Raw genomic sequence first — 27,019 nt, 5'->3', positions numbered from 1 at the left:
TTTGTCAACAGAAAATTTATAAAAATGACCATATAATTGATATTCATGTCAACACCGAAGTGCTGACTACTGGGCTGGTGATACCCTCGGGGACGAAACGTCCACCAGCAGTGGCATCGACCCAGTGGTGTAAATAGTTATCAAAAGTACCAGGATTATAATTTCATACGCCAGACGCGCGTTTCGTCTACATAAGACTCATCAGTGACGCTCAGTTTTTATATATATCAATGGATTGCAAATATACGACTTTGAAATCCAGACAAAACCAGAAAACAGTAAAATCACAAAAATACTGAACTCCCCAATCAAATGGCAAAATCAAAAGTTCAAACACATCAAACGAATGAATAACATCTGTCATATTCCTGACTTGGTACAGACATTTTCTTATGTAGAAAATTGTGGATTGAACCTGGTTTTTAGCTAGCTAAACCTCTCACTTGTATGACAGTCGCATCAAATTCCCTTTTATTGTCACCGATGCGTGAACAAAACAAACAGACACAATAGGTAAAAATTTCAAAAATAGGAGACAGCAGTCAACATTGTGTTATCATCTTAATCACTCTAAAACAACAAATGTAACGAAGAAGCACAAAAAGGCATACATCAAAATTAACATCCTCATTATGCTTATATTATACGATTTTATTTATCTACGTAAAATGCACCCATGAAGGATGGAAGGTTTTAAGTACTGGTGTGAAATTGCGCGTTTGAAATTCGCACAGGTAGACATAAAATAATTTTGTCGTTCAAAGTATGGCGGGATACATAAATACAGTCATGTAAAATAGATATAACAAAAACAGACTTAACAGTAAAAGTAATAATAATAAATAAAACAATAGTGTGGTTCAAGGTATGACGGGATACATAAGTACAGAGTCACGTCAAATGTATATCACAAAAAAACAGACTTTACAGTAATAATATTAATAAATAAAATAATTTTCTCATTCAAAGTATGACAAGATACATAGGTACAAAGTCACATCATAAAATAATTTTGTCGTTCAAAGTATGATGGGTTACATAAGCACAGATTTACGTCAAATGGATATCTAAAAAAACAGACTTAACAGTAAAAGTAATATTAATAAAGACAAATAAAAAAATAATATAACACGTTATTAAGATAATAAACAACGTCAGTACGAAAAATGTATACTTCAAGACCATCGTGTATTATTTGTGAAGTTGATACGGAATATTTATCAACAAATTCTTGGTACCTTCCGATGAACCTTTTTAGAAAAAGGACGAGACGTTCTTTGATATACCCCTGGTTCATCAACTTTCTGCTCAGACACTGGTAACGTTTTACAAAGTCTGAGTAGAAGCTGCAAGCTCCTGAATACCTAATAAGTTGGGAAATGTATATTCCATATGCAGGTGAAGTTGGTATATTGCTACTAAGGTGGGGGAAATTGATAATTTCAAAACTAAAATCGTCTCGTTTGTCATAGATTCTAGTACTGAGGTGACTGTGTATGTCAAATTCGAGGCATAAGTCTAAAAATGAGGCGGAGGAAGCCGTGTCTGTTGTCTGTTTAATTTCTAGTTCTGGTGGATATATTATTGGAACCCAATCAGAAAAGTTCGGATTGTTAATGGAAAGAACATCATCAATATATCTGAAAGTGAAATTAAATAACCTGGCTTCTTTGATCGTCTTGTTTTTGACAAGTGTCTGAAGGAACTCCGATTCATATGAAAATTAGAAGAGGTCAGCAAAGAAAGGCGCGCAGTTTGTTCCCATAGGAATGCCGACAATTTGTTGAAAAAGTCTACCACCAAATTCAACAAATATGTTGTCAATTAGAAACTTCAGCATGCTGATCACTTGTTCCTCTGTGTAGCCTGTTTTACCCTTTTGTTCACTGTTAACAAAATATGCCTTGTGGTAGCCCAAAGTAATGAATTTATAGCGTATGCTACCATTTTTATGATGAAAAGCATTGTGGATTATTTCTTTTAGACGGTTGTTCAATTTCACATGGGGGAATGGTGGTATACAAGGTTGAAAAATCAAAAGTGTTTGATTTTTCAACCTTGTATGCCACCAGAAGCGATGGATTGGTCTATTTGTTGAAGAGTTTATAGATAAATGTATTGCTAAAAATGATGATTTATATTTGACTGTAGATCGTTCATTCTTTCGTTAGTCTTTGTCGTTTGAGACAATTTTATACCGTATCAAATGAAGTAACAGATTAATTAAGATTATCATCGCCTGTAGATGGTGGTCAAGTTATATTGAAACAAAAAGTAAAATCGTAAAAATACTGAACTCCGAGGAAAATTCAAAACGGAAAGTCTCTAATCAAATGGCAAAATCAAATGATAAAACACATCAAACTAATGGACAACAACTGTTGGTTAGATGATAAAACAGTTCTTAATAATGACAATACAACAGGTTGAAAGACCAATTCCTTTTCCTGTTAATGACATCTTTACAGAGTGAGATATTTACGCTAACGCTCCCAATCGTTCTCATTTTGGATTTCATGCTATTCACAAAGTTATTTTCATACTCTGCGTTTTCTATTTGCCTTTTCCTCTCTTTGCTGTTGGGATTCTTTCAGTTTCAGTTTGTAACCCAGATTTGTTTTCTCTCAATCGATTTATGACTTTTAAACAGTGGTATACTACTATTGCCTTCTATATCGACTTCAGAAATTGAACATCGGTGATCTACTGCCGCCTTATAGCTTTTTTTTTATGAAATGTTTGGAAAGAAAACAATTTTGTTAGTTGTCCACAATGTATATAAAATTATCAAAGTAATAAGAGAATTTTGAATAGGTCTTAACAGGTATACCTTCACCAAATTTGCAAGATACTCTTTATTATATAAGAAAGTTGCACCAATTCATACCACATCTTCCTATATCTACATAGTATTACAACTATAAAACAGATTCACAAAGTAACAACGTTATAAGACGATCATTGATATTTTCATATAGTATCAAAGTAGTACGATGATTTGTCCAACTGTGTTTTTAAATTCCAGACAAGTATCAATATAAGTAAAACTAAGACATACTTTGTATGACGATTTTTAGAGACATGTTCATATATTACCCCCGAGTTCATCCTCAGTGTTTGGTGTTGTTTGTGTTGATCAGTGTATTGATGTCTCGCTTTTGTGGTTACCGTTGTGCGTTTATTTTTTGCATAAGAGTTTGAATGATTTGTTATATATTTTGCCTGGTTTTTTTTCTTCATATATCATATTGATATGTACCACAATACCTTACTGTGCAGACCTTACTATGAAATTTACCTTACTTGAACTTTTTTTCACATAACCAAGTATATCACATTTCAATGTTTATTCGAATAATTACGGAGCACATAAACGAATTCACATCACTCTTTATCTAATTAAGAGCATCATATTAACTGTATGGATAAATCGGGTAGATTTGGTATCTTTTTATGCCCCTTTTTGTCATATAGCCATTCTTGTGCTACTGTTCTAGTCATAATCTGCTTTTAAACTTAAAGGTTGACTTTATTTACTTATTAAAATGTAATATAATATGTCATGGCATTACAAGAATCTAGGAAAACGAGACAATACTATTTTTTGAAATTATATATTTCCAAACTCATTCTAGTATTCTAGACCTTTCAGCTGCTATTTGGACTTTTTAAAAATGTCCCCATTGTCTGAGCAGAAAGTTGATGAACCCGGTGTATGTCAAAGAAAGTCTCGTCCTTTTTCCTAAATGGTTCCTCCGAAGATACCTAAACTTTGTTAGTAACTACTCCGTGTCAAATTCACAAATAATACACATTGGGTTTTAAGAATAGATTCTAAGGACTGACGTGGTTTATCTTTTTGTCTTTGTAAATCACCATGTTGACTGTTAATTCTATTTTTGGCAATGTCCATTTGACTTGTCACGGTACTTAAACATCCAGTCAATGTGCTATTGTAAATCGTTGTATTCTTGTATTAATTGTTTGGTAATTTGCGTTGTCTATTTGCCTTTTTGTTCGTCTTTGTTAAAATATTTGCTTGTTTTAATAGTATTTAAGATTATAACACAATGTTGACTGTTGTAAATTTAAGGGAATTTGATGCGACTGTCATATATGTGAGAGGTTTAGCTGTAGCTTTAAAACCAGGTTTCTCAAAACAAAAAATATGTCTGTTGACAGTTGTTATCCATTCGTTTGATGGCCTTGATATTTTGCCATTTGCCTTATGACTCTCCGTTTAGTATTTTACTCGGAATTTGTCAATCTTGTTATTTTACCTTTAAAATTGAAGATGTAAAGATATTATTTATATAGCTAATTTGACGAAAATTCATCAGTTGTAAAAACGAATTAGGTTCGTCTAATTGTAGAAAAAATAAACAGATCACAACAATAGATACTAAACATGTTTTTTGTGATGAAAATAGAACAGTTAATTCAATTGTCTAAAACCGCGAATATATAGTGCATCCTTTAGTGTAATTTAAAGAAAATGTAATTGCCAATTTAAGAATGTGCACACAATTTCGGTGCATTAGTTTCCTTAATTGATAGGAAACAGTTTAGATAAATTAATGACATCGAAGCATCTATATGTACGCTTGAAGAAGCTTAATAAAAAATGGAATACAAATAAATTTTAGAATGTGAATGAAGATATCAATTGTTCATTCTGATTGTCCATTAACCTTATTTAAACTCATTCATAGCGAAAAAGGAACAACCAAAATTAGATCTTACAGGGAATACATTTTCTCAACCTCATAATAGCGAGAAACATTAATACACATTCCTTGATTTGTATCATGAAAAAATCGATACAAAAAAAATTACATTGATTAACAACAACTTTATAGAAGAAAAAGACATGTTGACATTTTGATTGACAATTTTTTATAAAGTTATTGGATTTATATCTAAAAAACAGTTGAACAGCATGCAAATTGTCATTAATTGTACAACTCTCTATCCCTCTGCTTCAACTAATAGAAACACAACTTGGGAACGTTACCGGTATAACAACACATGAATATTGAGCAAATCAAATTCTGAGGAAGCCTGAGGTATACGAATTATGAAAATACAAATGATTTAAATCACTGTGGCCACTTCACATTAAATATAAATTTAATATTTATGTAGATTTGTTTAGGTATTTCCCTCCTTTGACGAAAGAGACATACAATATATTAAGTGGTGTTTCATCTTTTTTTCTTGTTATAAATGTTCTCTCCATACACAATTGCATAACTGTGTTATCTTTTGATAATGGTTTTTGCTTTTCGAGAGTCTCATACTAATAGTTTGAATGTTAATCTGGTATCTGTCGACCCTCTTTTAATGTATATAACACCAGACAGCGTTTCATATATTACATTGATATTGATATGTGACATAAAGGAAAAGATACCAGTTTTAGCATCTTCTCATATCTATTAAATAAAGGCAACAGTAGTATACCGCTGTTCAAAACTTGTAAATCTATTGACAAAAAACAAAAGTGGAGTAACAAACTAAAACTGAGGAAAACGCATTAAATATAAGAGGAGAACAACGACACAACATTAAAATGTAACATACACAGCAACGGACTAAGCATGAGACAAAATCCGATGAGAATAACAAATATAACATCAAACCAAATACATGAATTTGGGATAGAAAAGTACCGTGACACGTTTTATAGTTATGTGAATTCCCACTCAAATGTAACAAAAAAACAAACGACACAACGGAAACACAACGTTAAAATGTTACAAACACAGAAACGAACTATAATATAACAATGGCCATTTTCCTGACTTGGTACAGGACATTAACCCACCATTTATCACATTAGGCAATGATTGTAACAAGTCAGAAAAATAACAGATATATTTCAAGGTTTGAGAATTTGGTCATTTGTAAAAGGACCTCCGTTTTTAATTTTTTTGGAGTATGTTTGTTTTTATCTAGTGGCTTTAATGATTTCATATATAACTTAATTTAAGACTAAATAAAAATAGGAAACCACAGTTTCATTTAAAATTTCTCCCTACTGTTCTTAATTGGCCGTCTCTATAACAAAAAACAATTCATAAAAGTTTTGACTCCAATTAAACAACTCAAATTGTTATTTATATAACTATGGAAGTTATACAGGAAAAGTTACGTTTCAATAATGCTAAATACTGAAAAATAGAATAAATATGTTTAAACTAGTGCTTAATACTGATATAATATAGAACAGGTACATATGCCCTTTATAATATGGCAAACGTTGTGTCATAAATCGGTGAATTTAATTCTGATTAAAAGTCAATGATACTCTTCTTTGCTCTTAAAGATATGAACACCATCTTTTAATTCTGTTTTTTATAATGCCGAATGATGCAGTAAAATATCTACAATTTATGTTATTGAGTGTAACCAAAGAGTGCCATCTATTAAAATGATAGTTTAGGGCCTTGGTGGTCAAGTTGTTCATCAGTTGAGAGCACTAGTGTGTCAGCACTGAGCCCCGACCTTGATTTTTGTTGCAAGTTATTCTGTTAAGGTCGGTGTTTCTCTGTGTGTTTATTATGTGTTAAACCACTAACAAAAACTGGACGGAATGAAATAGCCACCTTTGATTGAAAGGCAACGGTAACAATCGATCTATTTATTGCGTTAACTATTGATATTAGGTGTTTTTAATCACCTTGACTTTTTTCTTTTAAAGAAGTTTCCTCCAATAATTGAACTGGTAAACATTTATTCGTATTTCGAAGTTCGATCAACACTTACTGTAACTGTCTTTTGAATCGATACACGTAGCTTGTGTGCACTAATTTATCGTAAAAACTGATTTCATTTAAACAAAGTTTTAATTCAGATTTGACTATTTCTAATCGAATTTGTAATTATTATAAGTATTTATATAGTACATTATCAAGACTTATTAAGATTGTTAAGTACATGATAAGAACTGATTAAAAGCTTAGTCAAACTAAACAAACTATCTATTAATAGCTATATAATCTTCCATGTTCTTGTAAATAGCATTGAGTTGTGTTATTGACTGATAACTAGTATATCATTAGCGGTACCAATTTTACTGCGCCGTATTTAGTATATCATTAGCGATACCAATTTTACTGCGCCGTATTGAGTATATCATTAGCGGTACCAATTTTACTGCGACGTATTGAGTATATCATTAGCGGTACCAATTTTACTGCGCCGTATTGAGTATATCATTAGCGGTACCAATTTTACTGCGCCGTATTAAGTATATCATTAGCGGTACCAATTTTACTGCGCCGTATTGAGTATATCATTAGCGGTACCAATTTTACTGCGCCGTATTGAGTATATCATTAGCGGTACCAATTTTACTGCGCCGTATTGAGTATATCATTAGCGGTACCAATTTTACTGCGCCGTATTGAGTATATCATTAGAGGTACCAATTTTACTGCGCCGTATTGAGTATACCATTAGCGGTACCAATTTACTGCGCCGTATTGAGTATATCATTAACGGTACCAATTTTACTGCGCCGTATTGAGTATATCATTAGCGGTACCAATTTTACTGCGCCGTATTGAGTATATCATTAGCGGTACCAATTTAACTGCGCTGTATTAAGTATATCATTAGCGGTACCAATTTTACTGCGCCGTATTGAGTATATCATTAGCGGTACCAATTTTACTGCGCCGTATTAAGTATATCATTAGCGGTACCAATTTTACTGCGCCGTATTGAGTATATCATTAGCGGTACCAATTTTACTGCGCCGTATTAAGTATATCATTAGCTATACCAATTTATTGCGCCGTATTGAGTATATCATTAACTGTACCAATTTTACTGCGCCGTATTGAGTATATCATTAACGGTACCAATTTTACTGCGCCGTATTGAGTATATCATTAGCGGTACCAATTTTACTGCGCCGTATTGAGTATATCATTAGCGGTACCAATTTACTGCGCCGTATTGAGTATATCATTAACGGTACCAATTTTACTGCGCCGTATTGAGTATATCATTAGCGGTACCAATTTTACTGCGCCGTATTGAGTATATCATTAGCGGTACCAATTTTACTGCGCTGTATTAAGTATATCATTAGCGGTACCAATTTTACTGCGCCGTATTGAGTATATCATTAGCGGTACCAATTTTACTGCGCCGTATTAAGTATATCATTAGCTATACCAATTTATTGCGCCGTATTGAGTATATCATTAACTGTACCAATTTTACTGCGCCGTATTGAGTATATCATTAGCGGTACCATTTTTACTGCGCCGTATTGAGTATATAATTAGCGGTACCAATTGTACTGCGCCGTATTGAGTATATCATTAGCGGTACCAATTTTACTGCGCCGTATTGAGTATATCATTAGCGGTACCAATTTTACTGCGCCGTATTAAGTATATCATTAGCGGTACAGATTTGTCAAGAAAAACTGCCATTTATCAACCTCAATATATGAATGTTCAAATAAAATAAATATATTTCTTTCAAATAACATTTATCACAAATACAATGCAAATAAGAATTAAGTAAGAAATGAAATATAACTTTTCAATTTATCAATTGTATCGATATCTTTACAAACTAAACAAGCTGGTGTCAAGTGAAAAGATGATTATTGAATCGCATTCAATTCTATTTGAATTATAATATGAACATGTGTAATACAACTGTATAATATGGATTTGAGTTTGAAATTATTTTCTGCAAAATTCTCCATCTAGTAAAGCGCTTAAACTTGAGTAGTAATACATATAAGTTTCCGGCATCGGCAAGAATGAATGCAATTAACTGCACAAAAAAGCAAAATGTGTTTTTAATGTACCTCAATTAAACAAGAGAGAATAAATGTGTGTACCGATGAAACAATATGTTAACATCTTAATGGTATTCTCTATCCACAAAGATATCCCGGCCCCCCAAAAAATTATTGATCAAAGCGAAACCTGTTACGGCCTAGTTGACATAATTAGTGTCTCCTGCATTGGTTGCCTTACCTGCATTGCAAACTTGTGGACTGATTTAGAAAGGCGCATCTTGAAGTAAACCTGATTCACGCTTAGCAGTAAAGGTTTACAAAAGGTAGCAAAATAACAAACCATAACCTGTTAACTATCTCGCTCTATTTAAAATCAATCAATTCCCTAAGTTTTGTTTTACCTTGCATTGTAAAAATGGTTGTATGAGATTTGAACTTCGGTTAAATACTTGAGTTTAACACTGTGTGTTCCTTTATGAGGTAGTCAAGTTATCTAGTATTTGTGTTGTTTGTTGTGGTTTAGTTTTGCTTTAAAGTATTCTCATTTCAGATCGAGTGTTGGTGTTTGATATCATCGGTTGTATCTGATGTACTGCATAGTCTTGATATCATCGGTTGTATCTGGTGTACTGCATAGTCTTGATATCATCGGTTGTATCTGGTGTACTGCATAGTCTTGATATCATCGGTTGTATCTGGTGTACTGCATAGTCTTGATATCATCGGTTGTATCTGGTGTACTGCATAGTCTTGATATCATCGGTTGTATCTAGTGTACTGCATAGTCTTGATATCATCGGTTGTATCTGGTGTACTGCATAGTCTTGATATCATCGGTTGTATCTGGTGTACTGCATAGTCTTGATATCATCGGTTGTATCTGGTGTACTGCATAGTCTTGATATCATCGGTTGTATCTAGTGTACTGCATAGTCTTGATATCATCGGTTGTATCTGGTGAACTGCATAGTCTTGATATCATCGGTTGTATCTGGTGTACTGCATAGTCTTGATATCATCGGTTGTATCTGATGTACTGCATAGTCTTGATATCATCGGTTGTATCTGATGTACTGCATAGTCTTGATATCATCGGTTGTATCTGGTGTACTGCATAGTCTTGATATCATCGGTTGTATCTGGTGTACTGCATAGTCTTGATATCATCGGTTGTATCTGATGTACTGCATAGTCTTGATATCATCGGTTGTATCTGGTGTACTGCATAGTCTTGATATCATCGGTTGTATCTGGTGTACTGTATAGTCTTGATATCATCGGTTGTATCTGGTGTACTGCATAGTCTTGATATCATCGGTTGTATCTGGTGTACTGCATAGTCTTGATATCATCGGTTGTATCTGGTGTACTGCATAGTCTTGATATCATCGGTTGTATCTGGTGTACTGCATAGTCTTGATATCATCGGTTGTATCTGGTGTACTGCATAGTCTTGATATCATCGGTTGTATCTGGTGTACTGCATAGTCTTGATATCATCGGTTGTATCTGATGTACTGCATAGTCTTGATATCATCGGTTGTATCTGGTGTACTGCATAGTCTTGATATCATCGGTTGTATCTGGTGTACTGTATAGTCTTGATATCATCGGTTGTATCTAGTGTACTGTATAGTCTTGATATCATCGGTTGTATCTGGTGTACTGCATAGTCTTGATATCATCGGTTGTATCTGGTGTACTGCATAGTCTTGATATCATCGGTTGTATCTGGTGTACTGCATAGTCTTGATATCATCGGTTGTATCTGGTGTACTGCATAGTCTTGATATCATCGGTTGTATCTGGTGTACTGCATAGTCTTGATATCATCGGTTGTATCTGATGTACTGCATAGTCTTGATATCATCGGTTGTATCTGGTGTACTGCATAGTCTTGATATCATCGGTTGTATCTGGTGTACTGCATAGTCTTGATATCATCGGTTGTATCTGGTGTACTGCATAGTCTTGATATCATCGGTTGTATCTAGTGTACTGCATAGTCTTGATATCATCGGTTGTATCTGGTGAACTGCATAGTCTTGATATCATCGGTTGTATCTGGTGTACTGCATAGTCTTGATATCATCGGTTGTATCTAGTGTACTGCATAGTCTTGATATCATCGGTTGTATCTGATGTACTGCATAGTCTTGATATCATCGGTTGTATCTGATGTACTGCATAGTCTTGATATCATCGGTTGTATCTGGTGTACTGTATAGTCTTGATATCATCGGTTGTATCTAGTGTACTGTATAGTCTTGATATCATCGGTTGTATCTGGTGTACTGCATAGTCTTGATATCATCGGTTGTATCTGGTGTACTGCATAGTCTTGATATCATCGGTTGTATCTGGTGTACTGCATAGTCTTGATATCATCGGTTGTATCTGGTGTACTGCATAGTCTTGATATCATCGGTTGTATCTGGTGTACTGCATAGTCTTGATATCATCGGTTGTATCTGATGTACTGCATAGTCTTGATATCATCGGTTGTATCTGGTGTACTGCATAGTCTTGATATCATCGGTTGTATCTAGTGTACTGCATAGTCTTGATATCATCGGTTGTATCTGATGTACTGCATAGTCTTGATATCATCGGTTGTACTGGTGTACTGTATAGTCTTGATATCATCGGTTGTATCTGGTGTACTGCATAGTCTTGATATCATCGGTTGTATCTGGTGTACTGCATAGTCTTGATATCATCGGTTGTATCTGGTGTACTGCATAGTCTTGATATCATCGGTTGTATCTAGTGTACTGCATAGTCTTGATATCATCGGTTGTATCTGATGTGCTGCATAGTCTTGATATCATCGGTTGTATCTGATGTACTGCATAGTCTTGATATCATCGGTTGTATCTGGTGTACTGTATAGTCTTGATATCATCGGTTGTATCTAGTGTACTGTATAGTCTTGATATCATCGGTTGTATCTGGTGTACTGCATAGTCTTGATATCATCGGTTGTATCTGGTGTACTGCATAGTCTTGATATCATCGGTTGTATCTGGTGTACTGCATAGTCTTGATATCATCAGTTGTATCTGGTGTACTGCATAGTCTTGATATCATCGGTTGTATCTGGTGTACTGCATAGTCTTGATATCATCGGTTGTATCTGATGTACTGCATAGTCTTGATATCATCGGTTGTATCTGGTGTACTGCATAGTCTTGATATCATCGGTTGTATCTAGTGTACTGCATAGTCTTGATATCATCGGTTGTATCTGATGTACTGCATAGTCTTGATATCATCGGTTGTACTGGTGTACTGTATAGTCTTGATATCATCGGTTGTATCTGGTGTACTGCATAGTCTTGATATCATCGGTTGTATCTGGTGTACTGCATAGTCTTGATATCATCGGTTGTATCTGGTGTACTGCATAGTCTTGATATCATCGGTTGTATCTAGTGTACTGCATAGTCTTGATATCATCGGTTGTATCTGATGTGCTGCATAGTCTTGATATCATCGGTTGTATCTGGTGTACTGCATAGTCTTGATATCATCGGTTGTATCTGATGTACTGCATAGTCTTGATATCATCGGTTGTATCTAGTGTACTGCATAGTCTTGATATCATCGGTTGTATCTGATGTACTGCATAGTCTTGATATCATCGGTTGTATCTGATGTACTGCATAGTCTTGATATCATCGGTTGTATCTGATGTACTGCATAGTCTTGATATCATCGGTTGTATCTGATGTACTGCATAGTCTTGATATCATCGGTTGTATCTGGTGTACTGCATAGTCTTGATATCATCGGTTGTATCTGGTGTACTGCATAGTCTTGATATCATCGGTTGTATCTGATGTACTGCATAGTCTTGATATCATCGGTTGTATCTGATGTACTGCATAGTCTTGATATCATCGGTTGTATCTGATGTACTGCATAGTCTTGATATCATCGGTTGTATCTGGTGTACTGCATAGTCTTGATATCATCGGTTGTATCTGGTGTACTGCATAGTCTTGATATCATCGGTTGTATCTGGTGTACTGCATAGTCTTGATATCATCGGTTGTATCTGATGTACTGCATAGTCTTGATATCATCGGTTGTATCTGATGTACTGCATAGTCTTGATATCATCGGTTGTATCTGGTGTACTGCATAGTCTTGATATCATCGGTTGTATCTGATGTACTGCATATAGTCTTGATATCATCGGTTGTATCTGATGTACTGCATAGTCTTGATATCATCGGTTGTATCTGATGTACTGCATAGTCTTGATATCATCGGTTGTATCTAGTGTACTGCTTAGTCTTGATATCATCGGTTGTATCTAGTGTACTGCATAGTCTTGATATCATCGGTTGTATCTGATGTACTGCATAGTCTTGATATCATCGGTTGTATCTGATGTACTGCATAGTCTTGATATCATCGGTTGTATCTGATGTACTGCATAGTCTTGATATCATCGGTTGTATCTGGTGTACTGCATAGTCTTGATATCATCGGTTGTATCTGGTGTACTGCATAGTCTTGATATCATCGGTTGTATCTGGTGTACTGCATAGTCTTGATATCATCGGTTGTATCTGGTGTACTGCATAGTCTTGATATCATTGATATCATCGGTTGTATCTGGTGTACTGCATAGTCTTGATATCATCGGTTGTATCTGATGTACTGCATAGTCTTGATATCATTGGTTGTATCTGGTGTACTGCATAGTCTTGATATCATCGGTTGTATCTGGTGTACTGCATAGTCTTGATATCATCGGTTGTATCTAGTGTACTGCATAGTCTTGATATCATCGGTTGTATCTGATGTACTGCATAGTCTTGATATCATCGGTTGTACTGGTTTACTGTATAGTCTTGATATCATCGGTTGTATCTGGTGTACTGCATAGTCTTGATATCATCGGTTGTATCTGGTGTACTGCATAGTCTTGATATCATCGGTTGTATCTGGTGTACTGCATAGTCTTGATATCATCGGTTGTATCTAGTGTACTGCATAGTCTTGATATCATCGGTTGTATCTGATGTACTGCATAGTCTTGATATCATCGGTTGTATCTGGTGTACTGCATAGTCTTGATATCATCGGTTGTATCTGATGTACTGCATAGTCTTGATATCATCGGTTGTATCTAGTGTACTGCATAGTCTTGATATCATCGGTTGTATCTGATGTACTGCATAGTCTTGATATCATCGGTTGTATCTGATGTACTGCATAGTCTTGATATCATCGGTTGTATCTGATGTACTGCATAGTCTTGATATCATCGGTTGTATCTGGTGTACTGCATAGTCTTGATATCATCGGTTGTATCTGATGTACTGCATAGTCTTGATATCATCGGTTGTATCTGATGTACTGCATAGTCTTGATATCATCGGTTGTATCTGGTGTACTGCATAGTCTTGATATCATCGGTTGTATCTGGTGTACTGCATAGTCTTGATATCATCGGTTGTATCTGGTGTACTGCATAGTCTTGATATCATCGGTTGTATCTGATGTACTGCATAGTCTTGATATCATCGGTTGTATCTGATGTACTGCATAGTCTTGATATCATCGGTTGTATCTGGTGTACTGCATAGTCTTGATATCATCGGTTGTATCTGATGTACTGCATATAGTCTTGATATCATCGGTTGTATCTGATGTACTGCATAGTCTTGATATCATCGGTTGTGTCTGATGTACTGCATAGTCTTGATATCATCGGTTGTATCTAGTGTACTGCATAGTCTTGATATCATCGGTTGTATCTAGTGTACTGCATAGTCTTGATATCATCGGTTGTATCTGATGTACTGCATAGTCTTGATATCATCGGTTGTATCTGATGTACTGCATAGTCTTGATATCATCGGTTGTATCTGATGTACTGCATAGTCTTGATATCATCGGTTGTATCTGGTGTACTGCATAGTCTTGATATCATCGGTTGTATCTGGTGTACTGCATAGTCTTGATATCATCGGTTGTATCTGGTGTACTGCATAGTCTTGATATCATCGGTTGTATCTGGTGTACTGCATAGTCTTGATATCATTGATATCATCGGTTGTATCTGGTGTACTGCATAGTCTTGATATCATCGGTTGTATCTGATGTACTGCATAGTCTTGATATCATCGGTTGTATCTGGTGTACTGCATAGTCTTGATATCATCGGTTGTATCTGGTGTACTGCATAGTCTTGATATCATCGGTTGTATCTAGTGTACTGCATAGTCTTGATATCATCGGTTGTATCTGGTGTACTGCATAGTCTTGATATCATCGGTTGTATCTGATGTACTGCATAGTCTTGATATCATCGGTTGTATCTGGTGTACTGCATAGTCTTGATATCATCGGTTGTATCTGGTGTACTGCATAGTCTTGATATCATCGGTTGTATCTGGTGTACTGCATAGTCTTGATATCATCAGTTGTATCTGGTGTACTGCATAGTCTTGATATCATCGGTTGTATCTGGTGTACTGCATAGTCTTGATATCATCGGTTGTATCTGATGTACTGCATAGTCTTGATATCATCGGTTGTATCTGGTGTACTGCATAGTCTTGATATCATCGGTTGTATCTAGTGTACTGCATAGTCTTGATATCATCGGTTGTATCTGATGTACTGCATAGTCTTGATATCATCGGTTGTATCTGGTGTACTGCATAGTCTTGATATCATCGGTTGTATCTGGTGTACTGCATAGTCTTGATATCATCGGTTGTATCTGATGTACTGCATAGTCTTGATATCATCGGTTGTATCTAGTGTACTGCATAGTCTTGATATCATCGGTTGTATCTGATGTACTGCATAGTCTTGATATCATCGGTTGTATCTGATGTACTGCATAGTCTTGATATCATCGGTTGTATATGATGTACTGCATAGTCTTGATATCATCGGTTGTATCTGATGTACTGCATAGTCTTGATATCATCGGTTGTATCTGGTGTACTGCATAGTCTTGATATCATCGGTTGTATCTGGTGTACTGCATAGTCTTGATATCATCGGTTGTATCTGGTGTACTGCATAGTCTTGATATCATCGGTTGTATCTGATGTACTGCATAGTCTTGATATCATCGGTTGTATCTGATGTACTGCATAGTCTTGATATCATCGGTTGTATCTGGTGTACTGCATAGTCTTGATATCATCGGTTGTATCTGGTGTACTGCATAGTCTTGATATCATCGGTTGTATCTGGTGTACTGCATAGTCTTGATATCATCGGTTGTATCTGATGTACTGCATAGTCTTGATATCATCGGTTGTATCTGATGTACTGCATAGTCTTGATATCATCGGTTGTATCTGGTGTACTGCATAGTCTTGATATCATCGGTTGTATCTGATGTACTGCATATAGTCTTGATATCATCGGTTGTATCTGATGTACTGCATAGTCTTGATATCATCGGTTGTATCTGATGTACTGCATAGTCTTGATATCATCGGTTGTATCTAGTGTACTGCATAGTCTTGATATCATCGGTTGTATCTGGTGTACTGCATAGTCTTGATATCATCGGTTGTATCTGATGTACTGCATAGTCTTGATATCATCGGTTGTATCTAGTGTACTGCATAGTCTTGATATCATCGGTTGTATCTGATGTACTGCATAGTCTTGATATCATCGGTTGTATCTGATGTACTGCATAGTCTTGATATCATCGGTTGTATCTGATGTACTGCATAGTCTTGATATCATCGGTTGTATCTGGTGTACTGCATAGTCTTGATATCATCGGTTGTATCTGATGTACTGCATAGTCTTGATATCATCGGTTGTATCTGATGTACTGCATAGTCTTGATATCATCGGTTGTATCTGATGTACTGCATAGTCTTGATATCATCGGTTGTATCTGGTGTACTGCATAGTCTTGATATCATCGGTTGTATCTGGTGTACTGCATAGTCTTGATATCATCGGTTGTATCTGGTGTACTGCATAGTCTTGATATCATCGGTTGTATCTGATGTACTGCATAGTCTTGATATCATCGGTTGTATCTGATGTACTGCATAGTCTTGATATCATCGGTTGTATCTGGTGTACTGCATAGTCTTGATATCATCGGTTGTATCTGATGTACTGCATATAGTCTTGATATCATCGGTTGTATCTGATGTACTGCATAGTCTTGATATCATCGGTTGTATCTGATGTACTGCATAGTCTTGATATCATCGGTTGTATCTAGTGTACTGCATAGTCTTGATATCATCGGTTGTATCTAGTGTACTGCATAGTCTTGATATCATCGGTTGTATCTGATGTACTGCATAGTCTTGATATCATCGGTTGTATCTGATGTACTGCATAGTCTTGATATCATCGGTTGTATCTGATGTACTGCATAGTCTTGATATCATCGGTTGTATCTGGTGTACTGCATAGTCTTGATATCATCGGTTGTATCTGGTGTACTGCATAGTCTTGATATCATCGGTTGTATCTGGTGTACTGCATAGTCTTGATATCATCGGTTGTATCTGGTGTACTGCATAGTCTTGATATCATTGATATCATCGGTTGTATCTGGTGTACTGCATAGTCTTGATATCATCGGTTGTATCTGATGTACTGCATAGTCTTGATATCATCGGTTGTATCTGGTGTACTGCATAGTCTTGATATCATCGGTTGTATCTGGTGTACTGCATAGTCTTGATATCATCGGTTGTATCTAGTGTACTGCATAGTCTTGATATCATCGGTTGTATCTGGTGAACTGCATAGTCTTGATATCATCGGTTGTATCTGATGTACTGCATAGTCTTGATATCATCGGTTGTATCTGGTGTACTGCATAGTCTTGATATCATCGGTTGTATCTGGTGTACTGCATAGTCTTGATATCATCGGTTGTATCTGGTGTACTGCATAGTCTTGATATCATCAGTTGTATCTGGTGTACTGCATAGTCTTGATATCATCGGTTGTATCTGGTGTACTGCATAGTCTTGATATCATCGGTTGTATCTGATGTACTGCATAGTCTTGATATCATCGGTTGTATCTGGTGTACTGCATAGTCTTGATATCATCGGTTGTATCTAGTGTACTGCATAGTCTTGATATCATCGGTTGTATCTGATGTACTGCATAGTCTTGATATCATCGGTTGTATCTGGTGTACTGTATAGTCTTGATATCATCGGTTGTATCTGGTGTACTGCATAGTCTTGATATCATCGGTTGTATCTGATGTACTGCATAGTCTTGATATCATCGGTTGTATCTAGTGTACTGCATAGTCTTGATATCATCGGTTGTATCTGATGTACTGCATAGTCTTGATATCATCGGTTGTATCTGATGTACTGCATAGTCTTGATATCATCGGTTGTATATGATGTACTGCATAGTCTTGATATCATCGGTTGTATCTGATGTACTGCATAGTCTTGATATCATCGGTTGTATCTGGTGTACTGCATAGTCTTGATATCATCGGTTGTATCTGGTGTACTGCATAGTCTTGATATCATCGGTTGTATCTGGTGTACTGCATAGTCTTGATATCATCGGTTGTATCTGGTGTACTGCATAGTCTTGATATCATCGGTTGTATCTGATGTACTGCATAGTCTTGATATCATCGGTTGTATCTGATGTACTGCATAGTCTTGATATCATCGGTTGTATCTGGTGTACTGCATAGTCTTGATATCATCGGTTGTATCTGGTGTACTGCATAGTCTTGATATCATCGGTTGTATCTGGTGTACTGCATAGTCTTGATATCATCGGTTGTATCTGGTGTACTGCATAGTCTTGATATCATCGGTTGTATCTGATGTACTGCATAGTCTTGATATCATCGGTTGTATCTGATGTACTGCATAGTCTTGATATCATCGGTTGTATCTGGTGTACTGCATAGTCTTGATATCATCGGTTGTATCTGATGTACTGCATATAGTCTTGATATCATCGGTTGTATCTGATGTACTGCATAGTCTTGATATCATCGGTTGTATCTGATGTACTGCATAGTCTTGATATCATCGGTTGTATCTAGTGTACTGCATAGTCTTGATATCATCGGTTGTATCTGATGTACTGCATAGTCTTGATATCATCGGTTGTATCTGATGTACTGCATAGTCTTGATATCATCGGTTGTATCTGATGTACTGCATAGTCTTGATATCATCGGTTGTATCTGATGTACTGCATAGTCTTGATATCATCGGTTGTATCTGGTGTACTGCATAGTCTTGATATCATCGGTTGTATCTGGTGTACTGCATAGTCTTGATATCATCGGTTGTATCTGGTGTACTGCATAGTCTTGATATCATCGGTTGTATCTGGTGTACTGCATAGTCTTGATATCATTGATATCATCGGTTGTATCTGGTGTACTGCATAGTCTTGATATCATCGGTTGTATCTGATGTACTGCATAGTCTTGATATCATCGGTTGTATCTGGTGTACTGCATAGTCTTGATATCATCGGTTGTATCTGGTGTACTGCATAGTCTTGATATCATCGGTTGTATCTAGTGTACTGCATAGTCTTGATATCATCGGTTGTATCTGGTGTACCGTATAGTCTTGATATCATCGGTTGTATCTGGTGTACTGCATAGTCTTGATATCATCGGTTGTATCTGGTGTACTGCATAGTCTTGATATCATCGGTTGTATCTGGTGTACTGCATAGTATTGATATCATCGGTTGTATCTGGTGTACTGCATAGTCTTGATATCATCGGTTGTATCTGATGTACTGCATAGTCTTGATATCATCGGTTGTATCTGGTGTACTGCATAGTCTTGATATCATCGGTTGTATCTAGTGTACTGCATAGTCTTGATATCATCGGTTGTATCTAGTGTACTGCATAGTCTTGATATCATCGGTTGTATCTGGTGTACTGCATAGTCTTGATATCATCGGTTGTATCTGGTGTACTGCATAGTCTTGATATCATCGGTTGTATCTGGTGTACTGCATAGTCTTGATATCATCGGTTGTATCTAGTGTACTGCATAGTCTTGATATCATCGGTTGTATCTAGTGTACTGCATAGTCTTGATATCATCGGTTGTATCTGGTGTACTGCATAGTCTTGATATCATCGGTTGTATCTGGTGTACTGCATAGTCTTGATATCATCGGTTGTATCTGGTGTACTGCATAGTCTTGATATCATCGGTTGTATCTGGTGTACTGCATAGTCTTGATATCATCGGTTGTATCTGGTGTACTGCATAGTCTTGATATCATCGGTTGTATCTGGTGTACTGCATAGTCTTGATATCATCGGTTGTATCTGGTGTACTGCATAGTCTTGATATCATCGGTTGTATCTGGTGTACTGCATAGTCTTGATATCATCGGTTGTATCTGGTGTACTGCATAGTCTTGATATCATCGGTTGTATCTAGTGTACTGCATAGTCTTGATATCATCGGTTGTATCTGGTGTACTGCATAGTCTTGATATCATCGGTTGTATCTGGTGTACTGCATAATTTGATGTCATCGGTTGTATGATATCATCGGTTGTATCTAGTGTACTGCATAGTCTTGATATCATCGGTTGTATCTGGTGTACTGCATAGTCTTGATATCATCGGTTGTATCTGGTGTACTGCATAGTCTTGATATCATCGGTTGTATGATATCATCGGTTGTATCTAGTGTACTGCATAGTCTTGATATCATCGGTTGTATCTGGTGTACTGCATAGTCTTGATATCATCGGTTGTATCTGATGTACTGCATAGTCTTGATATCATCGGTTGTATCTAGTGTACTGCATAGTCTTGATATCATCGGTTGTATCTGGTATACTGTATAGTCTTGATATCATCGGTTGTATCTGGTGTACTGCATAGTCTTGATATCATCGGTTGTATCTGGTATACTGCATAGTCTTGATATCATCGGTTGTATCTGGTGTACTGCATAGTCTTGATATCATCGGTTGTATCTGGTGTACTGCATAGTCTTGATATCATCGGTTGTATGATATCATCGGTTGTATCTAGTGTACTGCATAGTCTTGATATCATCGGTTGTATCTGGTATACTGCATAGTCTTGATATCATCGGTTGTATCTGGTGTACTGCATAGTCTTGATATCATCGGTTGTATCTGGTGTACTGCATAGTCTTGATATCATCGGTTGTATCTGATGTACTGCATAGTCTTGATATCATCGGTTGTATCTAGTGTACTGCATAGTCTTGATATCATCGGTTGTATCTAGTGTACTGCATAGTCTTGATATCATCGGTTGTATGATATCATCGGTTGTATCTAGTGTACTGCATAGTCTTGATATCATCGGTTGTATCTGGTATACTGCATAGCCTTGATATCATCGGTTGTATCTGGTGTACTGCATAGTCTTGATATCATCGGTTGTATCTGGTGTACTGCATAGTCTTGATATCATCGGTTGTATGATATCATCGGTTGTATCTGGTATACTGCATAGTCTTGATATCATCGGTTGTATCTGGTATACTGCATAGTCTTGATATCATCGGTTGTATCTGGTGTACTGCATAGTCTTGATATCATCGGTTGTATCTGGTGTACTGCATAGTCTTGATATCATCGGTTGTATGATATCATCGGTTGTATCTAGTGTACTGCATAGTCTTGATATCATCGGTTGTATCTGGTATACTGCATAGTCTTGATATCATCGGTTGTATCTGGTGTACTGCATAGTCTTGATATCATCGGTTGTATCTGGTGTACTGCATAGTCTTGATATCATCGGTTGTATCTGATGTACTGCATAGTCTTGATATCATCGGTTGTATCTAGTGTACTGCATAGTCTTGATATCATCGGTTGTATCTAGTGTACTGCATAGTCTTGATATCATCGGTTCTATCTGGTATACTGCATAGTCTTGATATCATCGGTTGTATCTGGTGTACTGCATAGTCTTGATATCATCGGTTGTATCTGGTGTACTGCATAGTCTTGATATCATCGGTTGTATCTGGTGTACTGCATAGTCTTGATATCATCGGTTGTATCTGGTGTACTGCATAGTCTTGATATCATCGGTTGTATCTAGTGTACTGCATAGTCTTGATATCATCGGTTGTATCTGGTGTACTGCATAGTCTTGATATCATCGGTTGTATCTGGTGTACTGCATAGTCTTGATATCATCGGTTGTATCTAGTGTACTGCATAGTCTTGATATCATCGGTTGTATCTAGTGTACTGCATAGTCTTGATATCATCGGTTGTATCTGGTGTACTGCATAGTCTTGATATCATCGGTTGTATCTGGTGTACTGCATAGTCTTGATATCATCGGTTGTATCTAGTGTACTGCATAGTCTTGATATCATTTTATTTTAAACTTTTCTTGTTGGACATACAAAGTTGCTATATTTTATTTTATATTTGTCTTTTTTTTTGCAATACTTATCATCAACAAACTAAATGTTTCTCGCACAAGCTGATGACAAGAAAAAAGTAAATTACTATTGGTAATTACAAAGCGTATTTATTGCGTGTTGTTTAAGATATGTATATTCCTTTGTGTTTGAAGCCTAAATTAGTTTCCTTACAAATAACACAAATTGATGTCTTTTAAAATGATGTCAATACTAGGTAATAAGCTTTCAATGTTACTTAAACTGAATATATCATTTAGATAGCATCTCTTCATTTCAAATGTGGTATTAAGAATAAATATAAAATAAAACTAATAATAATCAAAAGGATTATGCAAATATATTTGACAGTTAAAAATATGTGTTTGCCCAAGGACGAACTGGGTAAGGATAAACAAGATACATGTAGATATAGTCATATTCTAACAATCAAAGAAATATGTATAAGAGAATCATATACAATGCAACTGAAAATATGTATACATGTAGTATATTGTTGAAAGAGCGATACAAATGTAGACACATTGGTGAAATAATACAAATGTATAATGCATCAATTGGTATTTATAAATCAATTTTGTGTGAGTTTTTAAAATGTCATTTGAACAAATAAAATTCTACATGTCCTTTTGTCGATGTATGGAATACACATTTAAAATCAAACTGATCGACGAAGCATGCAAGTTTTGTTTACCAAATGTAAACAAACACTATGTTAGTCTTGTATTATTTTAATTTTAGTTTCTTGTGTACAATTTGGAAATTAGTATGGCGTTCATTATCACTGGACTAGTATGTATTTGTTTAGGGGCCAGCTGAAGGACGCCTCCGGGTGCGGGAATTTCTCGCTACATTGAAGACCTGTTGGTGACCCTCTGATGTTGTTTTTTATTTGGTCGGGTTGTTGTCTCTTTGACACATTCTCCATTTCCATTCTCAATTTTATTAGGTTGTTCTAACATTTACCTATTTTTGTGTGCTGTTTTGTAAAATTGTTTGTTCTAAGATTATAACACAGTGATGACTGATGTGCCCATATTTTGACTATTTAATAAATTTGTTTACGCATCGTTGTTAATATAACGAAATTTGATAAATCTGTCGTAAAAGGGAGAGGTTAAGAGCTATAAAACTAGGTTCAATCCATTATTGTCTTAATTTAAAAATGCCTTTATCAAGTCAGGAATATGAAAGTAGTTGTCGATTCGTTTGATGAATGTTGTCATTTGATTGTGCCATGTGATTAGGGACTTTCCAATTGAATGTTCCTCGGAGTTCAGTTTTTTTGTGTTTTCCCTTTTTTCAATTTGTTGATTTTTTAGATTGTTTTCTACGAGAAATAAAGAGATGCTCAAGTAAAATGCAATACAATTCTTGGACGACAGGTATTAAAGTTTTTCACTGAATTGTCCTGTCATGAGAAGTACAAGTTTTATATTAAGGATGTACTTAGGTTGATTTTTGTCAGATGTTCGGCATCCTTGGTAATTTTCCAGAGAATACAAGGTAACATATTTTGCCCCAGAACACCCTTTATTTTTTTTTATAAGACTTAATAGCTCATAAAAGGTCTTTTAACAAAATTTAAGCAGATTCTTGATTTTCTTTCTTTTGATTTAAGATCTAAATAATACCAATGCAAATATAAGGTAAAAGCTCGAGTCCGCCGTTTCCCGACATGTTTTGAAAATCAAATATCTCGAAAAGGAGCTCAATGACCTATCAATGTTTTGATCCTTAACTGATGTTCTTCCTACTTAAAGTATCAATTTTAAATTCTTGATTAATTTATTTTCAGTACATCTTGAACTGCTAAGTATTGCTAAGTTTCTCATTTTGTCGTTATATTCATGGCATTATAAGTTTGTTTTCAACTTTTGGGTTTGAATGTCCAATTGGTAGCTTTCTTATTGCAATGAACATAATAAAGTCAAGATGTTAATACAATCTCTATTTTTGTCATAAAATCACAAACACAGGATTAAGAAAAATCCCTTTGTCCTACGATTTCAGCAACTATTGATATATAGATATAACATGTGTTATATACTGTGTAACATTGATTTTTGGTGTCAAGAAAATATCCGTCGGCCGAACAACTTAATTCATAACAACCTTGATTTTGCCAGCATTTTCTAAATTTACTCCCAATATACAAAATATATAGCTTATATCTCTATTTACTCCCTGTGTTCAGATATACAAATACATAACTTAATTACCACCGGTTTTCAGATATACAACCTATATAACTTATTGACACCCGGCGTTCAGATGTACAAAACAATGGACATGAAATTACTCTTTATGTTCAGATACACAAAATGTATAACCTATGAACATGAATTAACCCCCGGTGTTCAGATACACACATTGTTTCACCTATTATCATGGATTTACGTCCGATGTCAAGATGTACAAAATGTATAACCTTTGAACATGGATTTACGTCCGGTGTTCATATACACAAACTGTTTAACTTAATATGAGGCAGGCGTTATCTATGAAAGGGAACGACGTCCGTTTCAATTATTCTTTTTTTATTCTAACATAATTTAATGTTTAAAAAGAAACGGAAATACCGTAACGTTTTCGATGTTGGTCCTGTTGTTAGGAATACTCAAAGTCTCATGACAAACAAGACCGGAAGAACAAAAAAGATTTCTGCGCAAATGCGGGAAAATATAAAAAAGTTTGAAAAGAAAAATTAACGATTTTTAGTTCATTAGTACATTGGAAATTAAATATGTATTAAAAAAAATATTGCTTTTTCTACAGTTATAGGGGACTTTGTCATTATTAACAAGGATCTTCTTCCGGTGTCCAGATATACTATACATATAGACCTGGATTTACTCACGATGTGCAGATATACAAAATGTATAACCTATATACATGGATTAATTCCCGGTGTTCAGATACACAAATTGTTTAACCCATGAACATGAATATATACCCCCGGTGTGCAGATACACAAAATGTATAAACTATGGACACGATCTCACTCCCGGTGGCATGAATTGTTTGCATCCTTATAAATCAGCAAAGGTGCAAGCTCTCATACATAACAGCAATGATACAAACGCTTATTGTTTATTATACAGAACATTTATTCTGGGATCTTTCAGACATATCAAGTTTTTTTTAGTTAATGCAGGATATGTTTTTAACGGTTGATCAGCAGTTATGTTAACGCCCAGCTGCTTAATAATTAATATTGTTGTATTTATTTCTTGACATATACTGCACTGGCATATTATAAAAACAATTAGTTTATACGATAAAGAAAATTGATTAAAAGTCCATCTAAATTTACAGCCTACTGACTTTTTCATACAAACCAAAAATAAAATTCATTGCTTATAGCAGTTTATTTTTGCTAACTAGGAAGAAAAAAGTAGCAACATATGACCAGCATGCCTTTATCATGTTCATACAAAGCGCTTGAAAAATATATTATTTATGTTTGAAAATCACACATTATTTCCTTTGATAAATCTGATCAATTATAAAGATTAATTACTTTATTTCCCTGTAAGTTTATCAATATGGATCGCTTTAAAAAATGTTTGAACGTAATGTGTCATGCGATAGAATATAAACCTTGTCATATTCAGATTAGGTATAATGTTTTATAAGAAGTCGTCTAACGAAGCAGCTAATTAACAAGATTGAATATTGACTTGTAGACCTTTCGTCGCAACTTAACCAATTTCATCGCCAAGCCATCAATAATTACACTTATATAACTTTAATAGAGAGGTGATTGAACATATGTTGGTTAAAACATGTTTTTATTTAGAGACATTACTTTTCATTGGACATATTCGATATCTATATCAAGTCGAAAAATAAACAAGAGCAATCTCTATAAATTGTATATCATTAACTAAAGATTAAAAAGTATAAAGATATTTTTATGTTGATTTTCTTTGAAACACACATTTTTATAGAGTTTTTATGATGAAGAAAACTTACTTTAGTTTCGTCAATAATGTCTCTTAAAGCACTGATAAAATAGTCATCCATTCCTATAGTTGTTGATGATGTGGAATGCAGTAAATACTTAGTCAATGCCTGTTTTATGTATGGAAATTGTTAACGCCTTTTTCTATATTGATGTGTTAACCTTATGTTGCATTTAATCAATAAAAATCTATCATTTAATTAAACTGCAGATAACACTTACCTTTTTGCAAACTCCTATAGTATACTTTTTATATTTATCTAAAAAGTTTGGAAATTAACATTATTTTTGTTAATTGCAACGGAAGCCTTTTGTAAGATTGTTATTTTTTTGGCTATATGCCATTTGAAATTGACCTCCGATTTGGCTTTATTGTATGTATGATTTTTCTATCATGTTGGTCTTCTAACTTGTTGGTATTTAAACAGCTTCTGCTTTCATATATCCGGCGTTGAGCGTTCCTGATGACCTTGAATTCAGAAAAGCGCTTCAGACGCGAGAATATTTAAAATTTGTGTTTTATTCTTTAGATAATACAACATATTAAACATGTTAAACAGTACACATAGTATGCAAATAAATGAAATGTCTTCAAACGTCTTGACTTGCAATTATTAAACATAGATATTTTTTATAATTGCAAGGTATATCGATAAACCAACACAATGACATCTTGTGTGTGCATTCTTTTTATACCGGTTATCTGCTGACTCATTTCTCATATCACAGTATCTAGCTTAATGCAGTGATGTTGCGACTTTAATGTGTTGCTTTTCGTTATGTACATTTTCTTCTTGACAACTAAATATATGATTTCGATAACAAGATGCAAAACTTATTAGGGAAAAAGAAAAGAAGTAG

The 27,019-nt window shown here is 35.1% G+C and overlaps 1 protein-coding gene across 1 annotated transcript in view; it reads right to left on the bottom strand.

Annotated features, from left to right (window-relative positions):
* The window catches only part of LOC139499205 (probable G-protein coupled receptor 139), a 51,252-nt gene extending 24,981 nt beyond the window's left edge, over window positions 1-26,271 (bottom strand). Inside the window, exon 1 of the mRNA XM_071287882.1 lies at window positions 26,170-26,271. Within this exon, the coding sequence (XP_071143983.1) occupies window positions 26,170-26,220 (51 nt within the window). The 5' untranslated portion in view covers window positions 26,221-26,271. The remainder of the gene's footprint in view (window positions 1-26,169) is intronic.
* Between the last annotated feature and the right edge of the window lie 748 nt (window positions 26,272-27,019).

Source organism: Mytilus edulis, chromosome 12 (genome assembly GCF_963676685.1).
Source record: "Mytilus edulis chromosome 12, xbMytEdul2.2, whole genome shotgun sequence".
NCBI lineage: Eukaryota > Metazoa > Mollusca > Bivalvia > Mytilida > Mytilidae > Mytilus > Mytilus edulis.
This window is presented reverse-complemented; position numbering and strand designations above follow the sequence as displayed.